The sequence below is a fragment of the Branchiostoma floridae genome, chromosome 11 (genome assembly GCF_000003815.2).
Source record: "Branchiostoma floridae strain S238N-H82 chromosome 11, Bfl_VNyyK, whole genome shotgun sequence".
NCBI classification, from domain to species: Eukaryota; Metazoa; Chordata; class Leptocardii; order Amphioxiformes; family Branchiostomatidae; genus Branchiostoma; species Branchiostoma floridae.
The window spans coordinates 19581071-19600662 of NC_049989.1; the positions used below are offsets into that span (position 1 = coordinate 19581071).

A 19592-nucleotide genomic window follows, 5' to 3' on the forward strand; every position below is an offset into this window, starting at 1 on the left:
CCAGTTCTAGACGGAAGGGTTTTGCACCATCACACACTGCACGTGTGGGGGTTCTTTAACATGCCTCAGGACCTCCATTTTACGTCCTATCCGAGGGACGGCCCTAGCCGAAGCTAAGTACTCATTTTCACCTGAGTAAAGTCAGGAAAGTCGTGTAAAGTGCCTTTCCCAAGGGCACAAGATCGGCAGCCGGATTCGAACCCGAGACCTCTCGGTCCCGAGCCGAACACACTGCGACTGCGGTACCTGTTTGTTTCTGGCTAAGGCTGAATGCCACATGTCCACAAAGGGGCCCAGTCGGGCAGTTTTGGGGAACGAAACGTACAGTATTGTATACGAAAGACAACAAGAATACAAAACGGATTCAACAGCATGCTGTGTGTACAATAATTATACTCATCGGCATAAACTTTCAAACTGATTTTTGTAATCTGAGTACTCACGTTTGCAAGCCTGTGCAACGGTATCAACCTGGCCTGGGTTACTGGCCTGTATCGCTGGTAACCACTCTGACCACTTAGCACAGTCAAGTTCTGAGGGCAAGAACAATAATCATTAGTTATGGAATTTAGCATGAAAGTTCATCTGTGTTGGTAGAATACATTATAGAGAATTGCTAAACTTTCATTCCAACACAAAGATGATGTAGGGACTTACCCCTAAATTTTCGGTCGATCTCCGTCGACCTTGTTCACAGAATGACCATTTCTCACTCTAGCAGTGACGTCAGGAAGACACCACTTTTGCAGAAAATTTAGGGGTAAGTCCCTACATTATCTTTGTGTTGGAAGTGAAAGTTTAGCAATTCTCTATAAGTTATGGAATTATTTAATTGTTGAATTGCTGAATGGTCTGAATTGTGAGGATATTCCAAAGAGTAACTGGATAATTATGATTTGGAAAACAGTCAGACATTTCAACTGGCATCCACTAGTTTTCATCAGTGACACTGAAGTGATCTGAAAGAAACTGGTCTTTTATACCCTAACTATGAATGCAAAAGGGATGAAGACAATTTTAGTTGTCCAATAGAAGGCAAGACGAGGTCAAGCTGAAGACAATTTGGATCCAAAATCATATCCAGTTGCTCTTTGGCAATTGTCTTATTATCTGGATGTCTAAAAAAAAAAACCTTCATCGACGTGTGCATTGTGAGGAGCTTCAAAACTGGTATTATGGCTTAATGGCAAGGGTCTGTAACAGCAGCCTGTATGCTACTTTTAGTGACCTTCATATGACAGTAGTTTACCCAGTGATTTTATAGTACATTAATTGTACAACCTTGACGCAGGGAGTTACTGTGGGTGTATATTATTTTTAACTCCATCGACCTGGATCCAATTCATGGGGCATGTCGCTAGGGGTCAGCTAAAAGCATGGTAGCTCTGCACAATACTCTGGCTTTCCAGAGTAGCAAAGTTGATGTCTGAACCTTCTGCCAAAAGCTGTTGTTCTTGTTAGAAAAACAAATTAGGACAAAATACTTACGCTGACTGGCAGAGGCAGTGTGAGACATGGTCATGGAACCACCAGCAGCACCTGCATCAAAACCTGTTACAGGAGAGAAACAAAATGAGTTTGTTTAATATTTGAATGCATGTATCTGAATGGGGGGTGGGGGCTAAATAAAAATGACACTAATTATATACATTATACAGCATGACATGTTCAGTTACTGTTAGTATTAGAATACTAGTGGCATTTCAAGAAGTATTTACAGCTTCTTACACCAGTTTTACTGTGGAAATATACAAGTGTACAATATACAGTTGCTGTTCAAGGAAATTAATTGCATTGTAGAAAACTTTTGAAGGATGTTAAATTACAGGAGGCACATTACCACAACAAGATGGCTGAATGCAAAGTGAGTCTAAACTGTAGTTTAAAGCTAGCCCATCTGACAGATGAGGCTTAATGATTACATGTTAGAAATGAGCAGTTCATGGAATTTAAAAAAAACTTCTGTCACAGTTGTACTTTGTATGTACTATATGCTGATTTTGTTAACTAACTAATAAGCTGCTCACACTATTTTGAGCGTGCTGAGTGCATATATTACGTAACTGAAGTTAAGTGTAATAAGTATTACCTGCACAGGCTTGCCCATGTAGTTCTGCTTGTGCCTCAGCAAATGCTGGATCTGTGCACCAAACCGCTGTTGGGTAGAGGAAACACAAAAAAAAGAAATTCAAAATGTAATCCATAGATATGTCGGTCAACACTACAAAATTATGCAAGTTTGTTTTCTGTTTTTTTTCCCTAAGTATGTAGTGTTATTGTAAAAGAAAACGAAACCATGGTGGTCCAAGAAGTATGCATATTATCTGTGTATGGAATATTACCAATTCATGCCGATGGATAAATCATCTGAACTAGCATTCTAAACTTGAAAGTGTAATGGAAATGTCATGGTAAGATTCATCCTCCTATGTCCGGTCCCCAACGGCACTAGCCTATTGGGGCCCTGCTGTCTGGATGCCCACCAGCGGTTACTGTGATTGTCGCCACAAACCAGCTGTCAACCAATCAGAGAATAGGCCCTTCTTGGGCTTTCTGTTTATGAAAGCCATCTCTCAAAGGCCGCTGGGAAGCTATCAGCCAATCATGTTACGTCTTACATAGCTCCATCCTCCTACGCCCGATCCCCAACGTCTGACTGCCCATATAAGGGTAAGCTCATTAATGTTCATAAGCAGGGCGGTCATTAACTAATCTGAGTGCACCAGACAGCAGAGGTTCAACAAGGAGTTTCGACACGACTGTGGTCCCTCTGCGTAGGAGAATGGGTAAGATATTAATGGTTCTGGTCAGGGCTCTAGCCAGCTCGAAATTTTTTTTCCGTCAGCCAATTCCAATTGTCACGAAAACCGCGAAAACACTATTCCAGGAGATAGAAAGAGTGCACGGAGATCTTGAAAAACGGGTTTTAATGAGATAATCGTATGCAAAAGGCCGCCGACAAACTTCGTCAACAATAATAACAATAGCAAAATAAACAGTGTGTTGCTTTTACGGCCATGGATGGCGTCCCCAAGCCGCCTGTAGCTTCCACCAAAGATTTTTGTCCGTCAAGGTTGACGGATTGGTTTTAAAATTTTTCCGTCAGACGCAGCAAATTTCCGTCAATTGACAGAAAAACGGATGCTGGCTAGAGCCCTGGTTCTGGTACTCACGTCTGCAGGCCTTTGCCAGCTTGGGAACCATGGAAGCCTGTGGTCCTGCCATCAACCCGCCAAGCCACTCACTCCACTTGGCACAGTCCAACTCTGTTGTTGGGGAAATAAAATGGAAGATTCAAACAAGGTGACAATTCCTGAAATAACATGACAATTTCAAAAATGCTGAAGTCTTTTTCGAAAACCCGATGTGCCTAAACGTTACCAATTTTAAACTAAATTGTAAGACAATGATGGAATTTGAAATTGTAAAGCAGTGCAGTTAACATGTTTTACAGGAGTTACTCGATTGTATTAGGTTCATTGTTTATTGTTTTATTATCTCCTTAATCTGTTGACATCTTATAATTGTGACAGCTGCTTTTCCAGGAGTAACAAAATTACACATAAAACTCGAGTCGGTGAATTACAGTGGTAGATCATTAAAGGAAGGTGTTTAATTTTGGATGATCTACAAAGGTGTTTACGTTGGGAGGATGATGATGATGATGACTGCATGTGAGCTTGCATCTTTGCCATGTACGCTGCTGCCTTAGCTGGAAAAAACAAACATGAGCTATTATGTTCTCTTTTTTAATATTAGCTCATTGTTGAAGAGTTTCATCAGTCGCTAATATGATTAGAGTTGATAGTAGTCGTCAAACACTGATATGCCTTTCATGCCTTTCAAAGTGTCACTGTTTTTTTAAGAATATTCTATCAAATGATATGATGTTCTATAGAAAATTGTAGGAAAGAGCAATGTTCACGCAACTGGACATGACATAACAAAATTGAAGGGATATTTTTAGCGTTGTGGGGTCAGTCTATTCAATTTGCCTCTAGCATAGCTTAATGCTAGAGGCAGCACCGTCATATATCCTAATATAAGTCTTAAGCTATAGAACTGTGGTTATGAAGATGCCATACTTTCAACCTTGTATAATTGCTGTGCAATAAAGTTATATAACGCTAGTTCACCTTTATCCGCAGTGGTTTCAAGCTGTAATATGTTTACCCACACGGTATTAAGGGATACCGTCCGTCGATTTCATATCCCTAAATACCAATTTCTGAAAGCAACGTATATAGGTTATATCCCCGCGGATAAAGGTGAACTAGGGTTATATAACTTTATTGCTCAGCAATTGTACAAGGTTCAAAGTATGGCATCTTCATAGCCACAGTTCTATAGCTTAAGACGTATATTAGGATATATGACGGTGCTGCATTACTGAGCTGACTTGTAAAAATCAGACTTTTCCATTCCTACCATTGCTAATGAGAGGGCTAGCTCGCAGGCCGATTCCACCGGCACTCCATCCACCAGCTATTGTCACAATTCTCAAATAGCGGGCCTTGAAGCCTTCGCCGAGGGCCTGGAAGTTCTGGTTCTCTCCGTCCGTATTGCCCTGTATTTCCTGTAATGATATGTACAGAGAAAGTTTTATTGACGTAATGAAACTAAAAGGTACAGTGAATCTACTCCTCAAGCATAGACTAGGCTATGGCTGTATTTGACATTGTTTTAGGCGTTTTTAAAAATGAATATCGAAACCTTTAGCTTTGCAACTCATGCATATCTATCAAATAAGTTACTGGAAATTATTGACTTTAAATGCACAATACTCTGAAAAGTGTAATGATAATCATATATTACCCCTGGTAGGTCAGTCCAGGTTTCGCCATCCTCGCTGTACTTGACTGTGAACTTGGTGAGCCAGCGCGCACCGCCTCCCATGGTGGCGATACCCTTCACGGTGATGGCGTGAGTCATGTCGATTTGTAGGTACTCGCCGGCCTGGTCGGTGCTGGGAGCCCAGAAGTGGTCTGCCCCGGAAGCGTACTTGCCGAGGTTTCCATGGGCGGCGCCGTGGTCCGCGTCCAGTGTCGAAGAAGCCGTCCAAGACGAGTCGGGTAGGAGATTTGCGATCGCCGTGAATTCTGGGGACAGAACGCAAGTTTATTGATCCAAAGGTTTAATAAATACAGCGACATTAAAAATAGCATCACTTCTATTATCTTAAGACAAGAAGGGACTAGAACTGTTGTGCAAGCTGCCATACATTTGTAGCATATACAATTTGTATCAATAGGGTTATGTACATGTACGATCAGCACTTTCACTTGCACTAGACAATAGGGCTAAGTGGATGGACTTGTCCAACGGGCCTGAATGAGGGAACTTAAAGTTGTGAGGCAACACGCTTAATTGCTTTACACGAGTTGCTCAGTGATTTATAGTGGTAAATCATTTAAGGAAGGTGTTTCATTTTGTATGATCTACAAACTTGAAGGTGCTTACCTCGGGTGATTGTTGATGACATATGAGCTTGCATCTGCGCCATGTACTGTGCAGCTTTAGCTGGAACCAAAAAAAGGGCTAATTTTAGAAAAGTTGGCATTTTGCCATCAGCTATTATGTTTAACTTATCTTTTTTCAATATTTTCTGAAGCAAAGTCCGATCCTGACTGTCCATCTTAATTAGCAGTTCTGTATCTGTATCTATATAGCCGGTATAACCGCCCTTCGGCGTAACACACCAGCTTCGCAGGCACGCGGCGCGGCAGCAGCTGGTTATATTACACCGAAGGACCCGTCACACCTAACTCTGTTAAACCAATAAGAGAATTATAATTAGCAGTTCCGAAAATTAGAAAGTGTCTGCATGTCCGTCAATATTTGCATCTTTATGTATTCACTTGACAAGTGGATCTATTTCATGCCTCTTATCTGAACCATATGCCAATTTTGCAATTCTTAATTTGGAGGGATACTGTAAATGCAGAAACTTTCGCGGTGCATTAATGTTCGCGATTTTCGACGTGGCCGCTTCACCGCGAACTTAAAAACACAGCACACATTTTTCCACGGCAGTAAGAGACTACAGTGCAATTAGGTGCTACCGCTAACTTAAAACCACCACGAAAAGTCCCTTTTCCCACTACCGTTAAATTAAAACCCCGCGAAGTTAAATGCATGTACAGTATCATTAGTGTCATGAGATCAGCCTATTGGCCTCTAAAGCTAAGGACACAACCCGCCGTACGTGCAATTTGTCCGCACGTTTTTTTGGGTGGCCACGTATTATTGAAAACGTTCAGGCTGTACAGGGCAGGTGCGTCGCCTGTACTGACACGTACGGGGGGTGAATCCGCAGTCCGATGGCACACAAAGTTCTACGGCATGTCTGCGTGCTCCAAAATCCGTCGGATTCCCTACAGGTTTGTACGGAGACGGTACTTACCACGTACGGATCCCAAAAGATTGCCCACGTTTTGCCACGTAGACAGCGAATTTGCACGTACGGCGGGTTGTGCCCTTAGTTTAACACAGTTCAATGCCACATGCTACACTGCAGTGCTGCATTAATATTACTGCGCTGACTTGTAAAAAGCAGATTTTTAATATCCTACCATTGCTGATGAGGGGACTGCATCGCAGGCCCGCACCGCCGGCACTCCAACCACCAGCTACAGTCACAATTCTCAAATAGCGGGCCATAAAGCCTTCACCGAGGGCCTGGAAGTTCTGGTTCTCTCCGTCAGTATTGCCTTGTATTTCCTGCAATGATATATACACAGGAGTTTTTATTGACGTAACTTAAAAAAGTTGAAGCAGCGAATCAACTTTGGAAGCAGAGGCTAGGCTCCAGATGTTTTTGGACACGATTTTATGCGTTTGAATTGGGCTCTCTATTTTGTGCTGTTTTCTTGATGTCTCACCGAGCCATCTAATCTAATCTAACTAATTTCCAAATCCAGATGTATCTACCAGTGGCAGGCGGGTACTATCTAATGGCTGAAAGAATATCCATTGGCTACGGTCTTTCAGCTTTGTCTAGCTAGTTGGAACAACAAGCCTGAAGTAAAGTAAGGATTTTTGATCAATGAACCCTTAATACTAGATTAAAAGGTATTGTTAAAGTAACTGTCATAGTTCGCTAAAACAATTCTAGCTTGTTCTTCAAGTGGCACGCAAAATGAATATTGAAACCCTTAGCTTTGAAACCATTCATATTCAATATTCAGATACATTATTGGAAGGTGTTGGCTTTAGAGGCATTATGTTAAACCCAAAGTACTATAGAAAGGTCAATGTTTATCCTAAATTACCCCTGGTAAGTCGGTCCAGGTTTCGCCATCCTCGCTGTACTTGACTGTGAACTTGGTCAGCCAGCGGGCACCGCCTCCCATTGTGGCGATACCCTTCACGGTGATGGGGTGGGTCATGTCGATTTGGAGGTACTCTCCGGCCTGGTCGGTGCTGGGAGCCCAGAAGTGGTCTGCCCCGGAAGCGTACTTGCCGAGGTTTCCGTGAGCGGCGCCGTGGTCAGCGTCCAGTGTCGAAGAAGCCGTCCAAGACGAGTCGGGGATGACATTCGCGATCGCTGTGAATTCTGGGGACAGTTTATTAACCCGAAGGTTTGATAAATACAGCGACATTGAAAATAGTGTCATTTCTACTATCTCGATTTAACACAGGATGGCATTAGAACTGTTGTAAAAGCTGCCACATATCATACAGTTTGTATGGACAAAGTTATCATTATATTATGACTATTGCCACGCACTACATACATTCAAACAGAAATAGAAACTTAAAATCGTACGCAATTATCATCATGGTGTAGACGATTTCTTTACATAGATACACTCACTGAAGATTAGCATTTTCTGAGCGGACAATGTTGTATATGATGACTAAAAACGTAGCCCTAACTTACCCAGCTTTGTCACTTTGGTCCTGTGAAGGAGAGTGAAGGCTCTTGCGGCAGCTGGAATAAAAGAGAAATCACAAGTTTATTCAGCCAAGGTGTTGGTCAAGTCTGAGGAAAATGTTCGCTAAAACTTGACTGGATGGTGCCTTGCCCTGTCTACTAAGGGGGAACGTTATGAAGGGGATATTTTCTTATTCTGGCTGAGAAGGAGAATGTTCCGAGGAGGATTTAGGCGTACTCATTGTGAAGACGAAACACAGTTTATGTCTTTTCATTCCACGGTCACAAGAAAAGAGTTGTTTGAAGAAACCAGCAAACTCCACCCAAATTTCTTCGCATTCAATAACAACAAGAAAGCAATTCTCCTTCTAACATCACAAAACCCACACATAATAGAAAATACTAGGTCTTTCGTCCGTTCCACTGTCCAAAAAAGACGTCGAACCCAATGAACTAGAATCTAGAGTTAGCCTTAGACTACTAGACACTTGCTATGTTGTTTTTTCTCTCATGGCAATTAGCCCGTGGGCAAGAATTTGCTAAAAACTTTTATATTATGAGGAGGGTCTTGCATTTGCCTTACTCTTACCAAAAAGAGTGTTGGCCCTTTTTTAAAACTCTGACAGAGGATAGCGACGTTATGGAGAGGAGTTTGGCTTACTCGTGCTGAGGAGGACGTTGATTCTGAAGGCGATACCGCCAGCGCTCCACTCCGCTGGGAAGAAACGCAGGTATCTACAGGTGAATTCAGCAGGGGCCGGCTGGATACTGGGGGCATTGCCATCCGTGTTCCCCGTAAATACCTGAAACAACAATTGTAAACCCATCGTTAAATTGATAAGGTAAAAACATTATGCTTTTGGGTGGTATTAGCACAGTTTGGCTTCGCTTTAGCTCGCGTTTTCTATCAAGCATACTGTATTATGATAAGTCGCTTCCACGTGCCTTTTGGTTTAAATAATATCATGTTGAGATATATCGTAAGAGTCTTCTCATATCACGGGATCGAAGGCTTAAAATGCAACCCGGAATAAAGCTGTTCAAACTTATGATCTATTGGGAAAAGTTTTATTGTAATTTGTGCAAGCTTAGATACAGATGTATGAACGCCTTTTCTGAAGTTTCAATGCCATTGTCTTGACCTACAACTCGTACTTAAGTAGCCTGCACCAGTATCGTCTGTCACAGGCTGAAAGTACTTCGAATTTCTCATCTCTGGGGCGAAGCTTTCTTGCAATTTGTGCAACCATCAACAAATCTTTGGTGTGAAAAATGCATGTGGGTCAAACTTACGTAGGCTGCACCGGTGTCGTCTGTCACAGGCTGGAACTCCGTCCCGTCCATGCTGTACTGCAGAGTGAACTTGGTGACGTAGCGCGTCAGGGCGCCCTGTACCATGACTCCCTGTAGCGTGGTGGGCTCGGTCATGTCCACCTGCAGGTACTGGTCCGTGCCGTCCGTTGCGGGGGCCCAGTAGCCCGGCGAGCCGTCCGGCATGGTCATGCCGATGCGGGCGTACTGGGGCGTGTGGGTGTCGTCCAGGTTGGAGGAGGCGGTGTAGGAGGAGTCAGGCAGGGCACTTCCCACCGCGACAAAGTCTAGGCAGTGGGATGAGTTTTGATTGATTGGTTAAATGAATGAATGACCTATATAATTATACATGTGTCCTCCTTGGGTCAAAATTGACCATGGTAAAATCCTAATTGATATCAGCCCTACAGCGTCGACTGTGGCTAAACAGTCCTATACGAGAATCACGAAATACGAGTCTTTGGCACATAGGGCATATCTGTATGCTGACCATGTCGTTCAATATATGCGTGAAATATTTATATTTACTATTAGTACTTTCAATGATGCACTCTGCAGATCTTTAATGTCTGACCCTTTACCTCTTTTACATGGTCTCAATGAAAAGTGGCATTTACATGTAAGATGACATGTACTGTTGCGGAGCTGCGATATAACCTTCTATTCATTCATGGAATTAAAAGAAAATGTAACATACGTAGGGCACAATAACTTGAAATTTAAATTGTAAAAAATACTTACTTCTATTCTGTGTTTTCCGGATCTTGTACAGCATGTAATATGTGAAGGTCTTTGATGACACTGGCAAGGAAGAAGAAAAAAGGACATTAGACATGTGGACTTTAAAGTGCTATTAAATATATTGCAATAAACATATCATTAAAGACTTCCAGATGCCCACTTGCCGCTTAAAACGGCTTAATCGTCACTGCATGTTTTTGTATGTGGTCGACTTACAGGTAGTGATCTTGGTGTTCACTCGTAGACCAATTCCACCGGCAGGCCAGCTCAGTGGTGCAAATCGCAGGTACCGGCAGAGAATGGTGCGGCTGAGACGTATTGTCTGTGTTCCACTGTCATCGCTGTTGCCTGTGAAAACCTAAGAGGACATATATGGAAAAATTTTCGTTTTTCATGGCAAACTACATAGTATTACTCAAAGACAAGATGAATGTAAAAGGAATATGGTAAGGTTAAACGAACAACTGTTAAAACAGAACAGGGCATTTTGAAGAATACTGTATACTTTTGATGTCCTGATAAGTTTAACGTCGACATTGGAAATATTTTCCATACCATATCCTGACCATCGTCCCCTTTGTAAGTTATCCATGTGACGCCATCCACGCTGTAACGCAGGAGGAATGTTGTGACGAAACGCCCGGCGGCACCTTGTGTCTCAACGGTGGACAGTTGTGTCGGCTGGCCCATGTCGATCTGAAGGTACTGGTCGGTATCGTCAGAGGCAGGAGCCCAGAAGGCAGGGCTGCCGTCTTCGTATGTCTTGCCGATGACGGCATAGTATGACGAGTGCTGCTCGTCAAGTGTGGAAGACGCAGTGAAGGATTCCTGAGGGATGGACTCGATCACAGACACTGTGTCTGTGAAGAGAAAAGAGTTTCAGCACATCGTCAAAATGTCTGCCTACATCGTCAAAATGTCTGCCTCTTCAACAAGTTACTAGCACTAGGACTATGACTCATATTGTAGTAGGAATGGATTTTTTATTGCACAGATGCGCAGGACAGACCATCTGTACAATCTGTGCAAACACCTGATGTGTTACGTCATGAGGCGGTTTCCCGGATACACAATACAAACAAACAAACAAAGAAATAAAAAAAAGCTAGCTGCCATGTACCTCCTTCTTCTTCGGGTTCCTCTTCTGATGATCCTTTTCCAAATAGACAAAGTATTTACATGTTAACTAAATTCTAAATTCTAATTGGAGATCGAAATAAACAAACAAACAAACAAACAAACAAACTACTTAATTTTATCAGCCAAGGAAAATAATATCAATAAAATTTTTGGTGCGTGGCCATAGGGTTGCTGATCATCCCACACGTACAATGTCCTTCGGAAGTTAAATTTCTGATGCCCAGGCAATACATTCAAGAAGGTAATATCCAAGTTAGATGTATGTGACATTTGGTTCATATGACTAACCTGGCTGTTCCATGGTCGCTCCTCCGGCCTGTGTCAGGAGGGTGAAGCTGCGTGCTGCAGCTGCGGGAGACATAACACAACCGTAACTTCAGAATATTCAGTAAAATATTTTGTCTTTGTTCCAATGATATTCATACCTCTGTTATAGATTTTTTTCTGGATGGTTCGAAATATCACAATTAATGTTTCAGCCTTAACGATTAGGAAATGTTATTACATACCCCTTAATCATTTAGTGGTTCCATTAAGTAACATGATGCTAATGTCGACTTACTGTGAGATGCCAATAATGAGTTTCTCTGATGATGCTAATGCTGACTTACTCTGATAATACTAATGCTGACTTACTCTTATAATACTAATGCTGACTTATTCTGATGATGCTTACTTTCTTGTCTCTGGCTGAGGCAAATCTAGGGAGGGATCTGACTTAATCTTAGGTTGTTGCCTTGATGATTAAAATGTTGTTTTCGTCTCACTGAGGATTAAGAGAATTTTAGCTTACCCTGGCTGAAAGGGACGTTGCCTTACTCTTTTGAGGCTTGTTGACAGAGAATAACGTTCACTCTAGGAACAATGCTTACTGACTCTGGATGAGGCAAGTGAACTGGGGAGCCTTCTGACTTAATGTTAAGCTGTTGCCTTGATGAAGAAGATGTTGGTTTCGTCTCACTGAGGAAGTGCTGAAGAGAATTTTGGCTTACTCTGACTGTAAGGGACTTACTCTTTTAGGCTTTCTCTGACAGAGAATAACGTTCACTCTAGAAACAATGTTTACTGGATGAGGCAAGTGTACAGGGAAGGCTTCTGACTTAATGTTAAGCTGTTGCCTTGATGAAGAAGATGTTGGTTTAGTGTCACTGAGGAAGTTCTGAGGAGATTTTTTGGCTTGCTCTGACTGTAAGGGACTTAATCTTTTAGGCTTTCTCTGACAGAGAATAACGTTCACTCTAGAAACAATGTTTACTGGATGAGGCAAGTGTACAGGGAAGGCTTCTGCTTTCATGTTGGATTGTTGCCTTGATGATGAGAATGTTGGTTTAGTCTCTCTGAGAAAGTTCTGAAGAGAATTTTGGCTTACTCTGACTGAGGAGGACGTTGATTCGGAAGGCGATGCCGCCAGGGCTCCACTCCGCTGGGAAGAAACGCAGGTATCTGCACGTGAATTCAGCAGGGGCCGGCTGGATACTGGGGGCATTGCCATCAGTGTTCCCCGTAAATACCTGAAACAAGAAATCATCCACTCCATAAGGTGAAACATTACACATTTTCTTATCCGGCAGGCTGATACAATGTAGCTCCACTACGAATCAAGATTTCTGCCGGGCCTACTGGTTTACCCAACCGATAAGCGTGTTGGAGTCTTTCACGTGCAGTTTTAACGTATACATGTATATAGGTCGCACTTTGCGACCCTATTGAAGGATGGATGCGTCCGAAACAAGAAATTACTTTTTTAAGAATTCTAATTTCTCCACTCTTGGGCAAAGCTTTCTTGCAATTTGTGCAACCGTCAACAAACCTTTGGTGTGAAAAAATGCTTTTGGGCAAAGCTCTCATGAAGCTTATATTCAATCTTCAGGACCTGATCTGAAACTTACGTATGCTGCACCGGTGTCGTCTGTCACAGGCTGGAACTCCGTCCCGTCCATGCTGTACTGCAGAGTAAACTTGGTGACGTAGCGCGTCAGGGCGCCCTGTACCATGACTCCCTGTAGCGTGGTGGGCTCGGTCATGTCCACCTGCAGGTACTGGTCCGTGCCGTCCGTTGCCGGGGCCCAGTAGCCCGGCGAGCCGTCCGGCATGGTCATGCCGATGCGGGCGTACTGGGGCGTGTGGGTGTCGTCCAGGTTGGAGGATGCGGTGAAGGAGGAGTCAGGCAGAGTACGTCCGACTGAGACGAATTCTGGATAGTGGGATGGATATTTGATAATAAATGGCTAGTTGATAACGAAGATAATAGTTTCGACGACGATAATAGTTTCCGTAAATGATTTCATCAGGTTCGTAATTACTCTTGTAGTAAAGTTGTTGTAAACACAACCAGTACTTACTAGTACTAGTTCTTACATTCAACGTTTCGATGTCTGATGATCGTGTCTGACCGACATCGAAAGGTTGGGTGTGAGTACTACCCTGATTGTGTTTAAAAGAACTTTAATATATGACGATACTTGTGGGTTTTTTTTTTCATGATCGTGCACCAGAAGGATTGATGATTTTCTAATCAAATGCAAGTGTGCTGCACAAAGGCTGCAAGTCCGGAAGTTAATTTTGCCAATACAAAGCTTCTGAGAGTCACTAACATCACATACGTGCTCTTTTAGTGGTCTAGAAGACCTGTACTGGCACAAAGCTGTAATATATGTCTCCATTCATTCATTCATTACAATAAAAGGAAATACAAGTAACACACGGGCAAACACAACGAGGCTCCATACTTAAATGATATGGCAAAGGAAACTTACCTCTATGCTGAGTTGTCTTGTACTTGTTCAGAATGTAATATGTGAAAAATTTCGATGACGCTGACGAGTAAGATAAAAAAATGACGTGTTAGAGATGTTGATATTTGTAGTGTTGAATGTCTACCGCATATACTCAATTATCACATCACAACAATGCCTGTTTCGCATATAATAATCAAAGCTACAAAGCTAAAGCTACAAAGTTAAAATTGAAAGGAAGGAAATCCGTATTAGCTTGATGATTTTACGTGATCACCAAAAGATACAATGCAGACGTTTACATAAAAGATAATCAGATAAAGATTATCAAGTTAAGATGTAATTAAGGACGTTGATTGTCACTGTATGTTTTGTATCAGGTCGACTTACAGGTAGTGATCTTGGTGTTCACTCGTAGGCCAATTCCACCGGCAGGCCAGCTCTGTGGTGCAAATCGCAGGTACCGACATAGAATGGTGCGGCTTAGATTTATTGTCTGTGTTCCACTGTCATCACTGTTGCCTGTGAAAACCTATGAGGACACACATAGAAACACTTTCATTCTTCATGGCAAATTCCATATATTCAAAGACAGAAGATATGAGTATGAAAGGAATATGTAAGGTTGAACGAATTCAACAATTAGAACTGGGCATTTTGGAGAATAAATATGGTTAGAAAGTTTTGGTATAATACTATACCATATCCTCCCCGTCGTCCCCTTTGTAAGTTATCCATGTGACACCATCCACGCTGTAACGCAGGAGGAATGTTGTGACGAAACGCCCGGCGGCGCCTTGGGTCTCCACGGTGGACAGCTGTGTCGGCTGGCCCATGTCGATCTGCAGGTACTGGTCGGTATCGTCGGTGCCCGGAGCCCAGAAGGCAGGGCTGCCGTCTTCGTAAGTCTTGCCGATGACGGCATAGTATGACGAGTGCTGCTCGTCAAGTGTGGAAGACGCAGTGAAGGCTTCCCGGGGAATGGACTCGATCACGGACACTGTTTCTGTGAAGAGAACAAAAATCTTTCAGCACACTGTCGTTGTCCATATATCTGCCTGTTCAGAAAGTCACTTGGGCTATGGGTCTTAGCTTAGACTAAGAAGGAACATGCTTCAGTCTATTCCACAGATGCAACAGGAAAGATCGTCAATGCAGTAACGGTACAAACCTGATGTGTTTCGCCCCGAGACGGTTTACCAGGTGTGCAATACAAATAGACAAACAAATAACAGCCATGTACCTCCTTCTTCTTCGGGTTCCTCTTCGGGTTCCTCTTCGGGTTCTTCTTCTTCTTCGGGTTCTTCTTCTTCTTCGGGTTCTTCTTCCACATAGACAAGATATCGAGATGTTAAATGACTGTAAAACTACCTCACTCAAGACCCAAATCTATCAAACAATAATATCAATGTGGTCATTGGTGCATTGCCGTAGAGTTGCCAAGAAACCGAGACACACCTACAATGAGTCTCGGAATCTAAATTTGTGAGACCCAGCCAATGCGCTCAACTAGAGAATATGTGGGTTGACGAATATGACATGACTTCAAATGACCTGAGCACACAATGGCATTGGGAGGTAGTGTTATAATAGTTATGGCCACCGGAGGTATACTAATCTGTGCAAACATAATGTCCAAGAGGTGTCAATAGTCCAACAGGATACTGACATTACCACTTGTTATGAATTGCTTCAAATGTTTGCGTCGACGTAATAACTACTGGTTAATCACTCTCTACTATCTTTGCAACAACAGATACACATAAGACCACATGCTAGTGCTGATCACAATAGAAGAAGACGCGGAGTAAATTGAATTGTTTTTTCTTTTTAAATGTTGAATGCAAACTGTAGAATGCGTTTAAATAGAAATTGCTAGCACATAACGAAGAGACATACCAGACTAGTGCAACATTATACACATTTCAAAGCTGTGCTGCTGCATAACACAGAAACGCAATAAGTATTTAATTCACCGTACAGACCTTCAATATAGAAGCACCTTTGCATATGCCTGTCAATATTGTGATGTGGCTGATATAGTATATATCATAATTAAGATATTTTACACTCACCAACACCTGCTGCCTCGTTGACAGCTTCTTCCACCTCCTGTACGGTTTCCTCGATCGTCCCTTGTATTGCCACTTGTGCCGCAGTGTCTCCAGACTCAACGGCTTCCTGCAAAGCTTCTACCTGCTCCTCCAGCTGATCCCGTGCTTCGTCTTAACGACAAATGAGATGTTGATAAGTAAGTGTTTTACCGCTAGAGATCAAAGTTATTATATCCAATCGATTGTCAAACAATTGTGAGTTAAATGTTGATTTCAAGGTATGCATTAATACAACAAAAGACTATACCACTCAGTGATTAAACAATGTACCCAGGACTGGTGACAACATGCTCAGTTAAGGCAAAGCTTTTAATGTGCAGCCTGCAGGTCTGTGTGGGGAAGTCCCCCAAACCTTAAGGTGGTATCTCATGTACTTGGGGCATCGGTGCGGCACTGCGGGGTTCGTTCACTTTTGTGTTATTTTCGCCGATTTTTTATAATCAAGATACTGCGTAATACGTCAAAGTATGGCTTTAAAGACAACAAAATAGTATTACACAAAACCTACGAAAATTAGTTCTTTATCTCTGAAATTCGTTGAGTAATCTTTCCGCACCGGTGCCCCAAGTTCAGTGAGATACCGCCTTTACATCACCTTCTGCAGAGCTGCTTACTAGGCCCAACCTGTACAAACGTACAGACCTACGACAAGCCAAAATCGCTGCCCGGCAGCAAGTTGTGATGGCCAAGGAAAGGTTAGATAGAAGCAAAAGATGAAGAAAAAGGAAACATTGCACCTTCCCCGACACTAAGTAGCCATGCAAGAAATCAGTCGTTACGGAATGGCCCACTTTCACTGGGAAATGATGTATAATAGTTCATGCCCCGTATGTGGGTTCTTGCTCACCTACGGTCTCTGATTCAACGTTGGCTTCTTCGATGTCTTCAATCAGTGTCTCTACATTGGATTCCAGTTCATCGACTACTTCCTGCTTTTCCTCTTGGGTACCCTCTTGGAGGACTTCCTCAACTTCGTCCAGGGTTTCGGTTATCTCTTCCTCGGTTCGCACTGTATGGGGTAAGGAACATAAGGTTAGAACACCAAGGATGGTGGTTCGGTATGATTTTGTGTTTATTAGCTTACCGTTTACCGGTCTCTTCACATGGAGTTCTCATGGGGGGTGTCTGAGCTGAGCATACCGCCTGTCTCAGTTTCCCCCTATCATGTGCCAGCGCTCGGGTGCTGGTGAGGGGCATTCCGTCCCTTCCCTAAGGCCATGTTGATTTGATTATATGAATGTCATCCACGCGCGATCAATGTTTATGTGTTTCCAAAAAAAATTGTGAACCGTGTTTTGAATCGTAGAAAGCAGCTGCAGTAATAACATACCGCTGTCTATATTCGTTGATGTCACTACTACTATTTAGCGAAGCCGTATTCTCCACTCACCAACGGTCTCAACTGCCTCCTGTGTTTCCTGTACCTCTTCGATGGCTTGTTCCACCTCTTGAACCGTCTCCGATATCGTCTCTTGTATCTCCACTTGTGCCGCAGTGTCTCCAGACTCAACGGCTTCTTCCAAAGCTGCTACCTGCTCCTGCAGTTCCTCCTGTGCTTCCACTTTACGATGAAATATCAAATACGTAATTGGTTAACCACGAGAGATTAAGTTCATCATGTTCAGTCATTTGTCAAACTGAGTTCAGGTTCCGAAAATACTTTCATCAGGTTGGAAGAGTTTTCTTTTACACAACCAGTTAATCTCACCTTAGCGATTGTTTTCTCAATCAAGCAAAACTCCAGTTAGAAGCCCTGAGAAAGATGTCTGGCAGGCATTGACACGTCAGCTAACATAGGATTAACTGATTGTGTACGCTCGTAAAAGAGAACTCCTATATCCTAAGTTCAAGGTTGATTTTAAAGAATACATTGAAACAACGTATGACTACCAAGAAGGGATGAGAAGCGCTGAAGATGACGAAAGAAACTCCACACCTTCTTCAAACATTGTCAGACAGAAGAGACCATTTTTGTTGATAAATATGAATAGTCTCCGATTCATGCTCACCAACAGTCTCTGATTGAACTTCGGCTTCAGCGATGTCTTCAATCAACGTATCCACAGTCTCTTCTAGTTCTTCGACTACTTCCTCCTTTTCCTCTTGAGTACCGTCTTCAAGAACGTCTTCGACTTCGCTAAGGGTTTCAGTCATCTCCTGCTGGGTCTCCTCTGTATAAGGTATAGATTGAAGTTGGGACACATAAGAATGCGGTTCGTTAAGCCAAACTCTACCACTTACGCCACACACGACGACATTTACTTTTTAAGAGCTCCGAGTGTATTAAAAAAACTCTACATTCAGATATTAAATACACATATTCTTTAAGTGTGGCTTATTATGGACCCACGTATTTGAGTAACAACTATATGAAAAAGTAACTTTCCCACAATAAAACGTTAGAACATTGTATCAATGATTAATGGTGTTCCTCGGGACAATGAGGTTTATGTAACAGACTTCTCACCGACAACTGCTGCTGCTTCCTCTCCTTCTTGTGTTTCCTGTACCTCTTCGACGACTTCTGCAACCTCCTGTATAGTTTCCTCTATCTCCTCTTGAATCGTCTCTTGCGCCGCAGTGTCTCCAGACTCCACGGCTTCTTCCAAAGCTGCTACCTGCTCCTCCAGCTCATCCTTTACTTCGTCTTTACGATGAAATATCAATACGTAATTTGTTAACACGAGAGGTTAAGGTGATCATGTTCAGTCATTGGTCAATCTGAGTTCAGGGTTGATTTTAACAGATACATTTAAACAACGTAGGACTAAAATGGTGGGATAAGAAAGAAGCACTGTACTGAAGATGACAAAAGAACACCACCCCTTCTGCAAACATTGTGAGACAAAATAGATCAATTTTGCTTGTTGAAAAATGAAATGGTGTCCGTATGTGGATTCATGCTCACCTATAGTTTCTGATTCAACACTGGCTTCAGCGATGTCTTCAAACAACGTATCAACAGTCTCCTCCAGTTCTTCGACTACTTCCACCTTTTCCTCTTGAGTGCCTTCTTGAAGAATGTCTCCGACTTCACTAAGGGTTTCAGTCATCTCCTGCTGGGTCTCCTCTGTGTAGGGTATAGATTGAAGTTCGGACACATTAGATTGCGGTTCGTTAGGCCAAACTCTACCACTTACGCCACACACAACGACACATTCAGAGTATATTTAATAACTACATATTCTTTAAGTGTGGCTAATTGTGGATCCATGTATGTAGGTTACAAATATAAGAAAACCTTCTCACATCAATCAAATGTGTTAAAAGTGTATTTAATCATATTCTTCGGGACAATGATATTAATATAACGGACTTCTCACCAACATCTTCTGCTGCTTCCTCCCCTTCTTGCTCCTCTTGAGCCTCCTCCGCAGTATCCTTCAGTTCGTCTACAACCTCTATCAGTTCTGCTGCGGCTTGCTCCTGTTCTTCTTGGGTTCCAGACTCTATGACAGACTGCATCTCCTCTACTTGCTCCATAACCTCTTCCAGTTCACCTACGAAGATCGAAGTGCGATACCATACGTTAGGAACACTTTATGTAGAATTGACAAAATGTATTCAGTGTATCCAAATCAATTACAGTAAACTTTGTACTACGGTGGACATGGATATCAGTATTGGTAGTCTACGTATGATCGACAAGGAATTTTGATCATCCTCGTTCATTTT

The 19592-nt window shown here is 42.5% G+C and overlaps 1 protein-coding gene across 1 annotated transcript in view; it reads right to left on the reverse strand.

Moving 5' to 3' along the window:
- LOC118425336 overlaps positions 1-19592 on the reverse strand; it is a gene marked incomplete at its 3' end in the record, with an annotated part of 51819 nt that overhangs the window by 1518 nt on the left and 30709 nt on the right. Inside the window, exons 45-75 of the mRNA XM_035834145.1 lie at positions 19241-19417; positions 18826-18987; positions 18385-18564; positions 17927-18088; positions 17308-17478; positions 16765-16926; positions 15879-16028; positions 15047-15127; positions 14505-14809; positions 14194-14335; positions 13825-13884; positions 12958-13262; positions 12438-12579; positions 11357-11416; positions 11049-11081; positions 10484-10788; positions 10145-10286; positions 9929-9988; positions 9170-9474; positions 8538-8679; positions 7883-7933; positions 7272-7555; positions 6573-6720; positions 5461-5520; positions 4816-5099; positions 4429-4576; positions 3644-3712; positions 3174-3266; positions 2090-2155; positions 1489-1551; positions 444-533 (exon numbers count right to left, since the gene is read on the reverse strand). Coding sequence (XP_035690038.1) covers positions 444-533; positions 1489-1551; positions 2090-2155; positions 3174-3266; positions 3644-3712; positions 4429-4576; positions 4816-5099; positions 5461-5520; positions 6573-6720; positions 7272-7555; positions 7883-7933; positions 8538-8679; positions 9170-9474; positions 9929-9988; positions 10145-10286; positions 10484-10788; positions 11049-11081; positions 11357-11416; positions 12438-12579; positions 12958-13262; positions 13825-13884; positions 14194-14335; positions 14505-14809; positions 15047-15127; positions 15879-16028; positions 16765-16926; positions 17308-17478; positions 17927-18088; positions 18385-18564; positions 18826-18987; positions 19241-19417 — 4602 coding nt within the window. The remainder of the gene's footprint in view (positions 1-443; positions 534-1488; positions 1552-2089; positions 2156-3173; positions 3267-3643; positions 3713-4428; positions 4577-4815; positions 5100-5460; positions 5521-6572; positions 6721-7271; positions 7556-7882; positions 7934-8537; positions 8680-9169; positions 9475-9928; positions 9989-10144; positions 10287-10483; positions 10789-11048; positions 11082-11356; positions 11417-12437; positions 12580-12957; positions 13263-13824; positions 13885-14193; positions 14336-14504; positions 14810-15046; positions 15128-15878; positions 16029-16764; positions 16927-17307; positions 17479-17926; positions 18089-18384; positions 18565-18825; positions 18988-19240; positions 19418-19592) is intronic.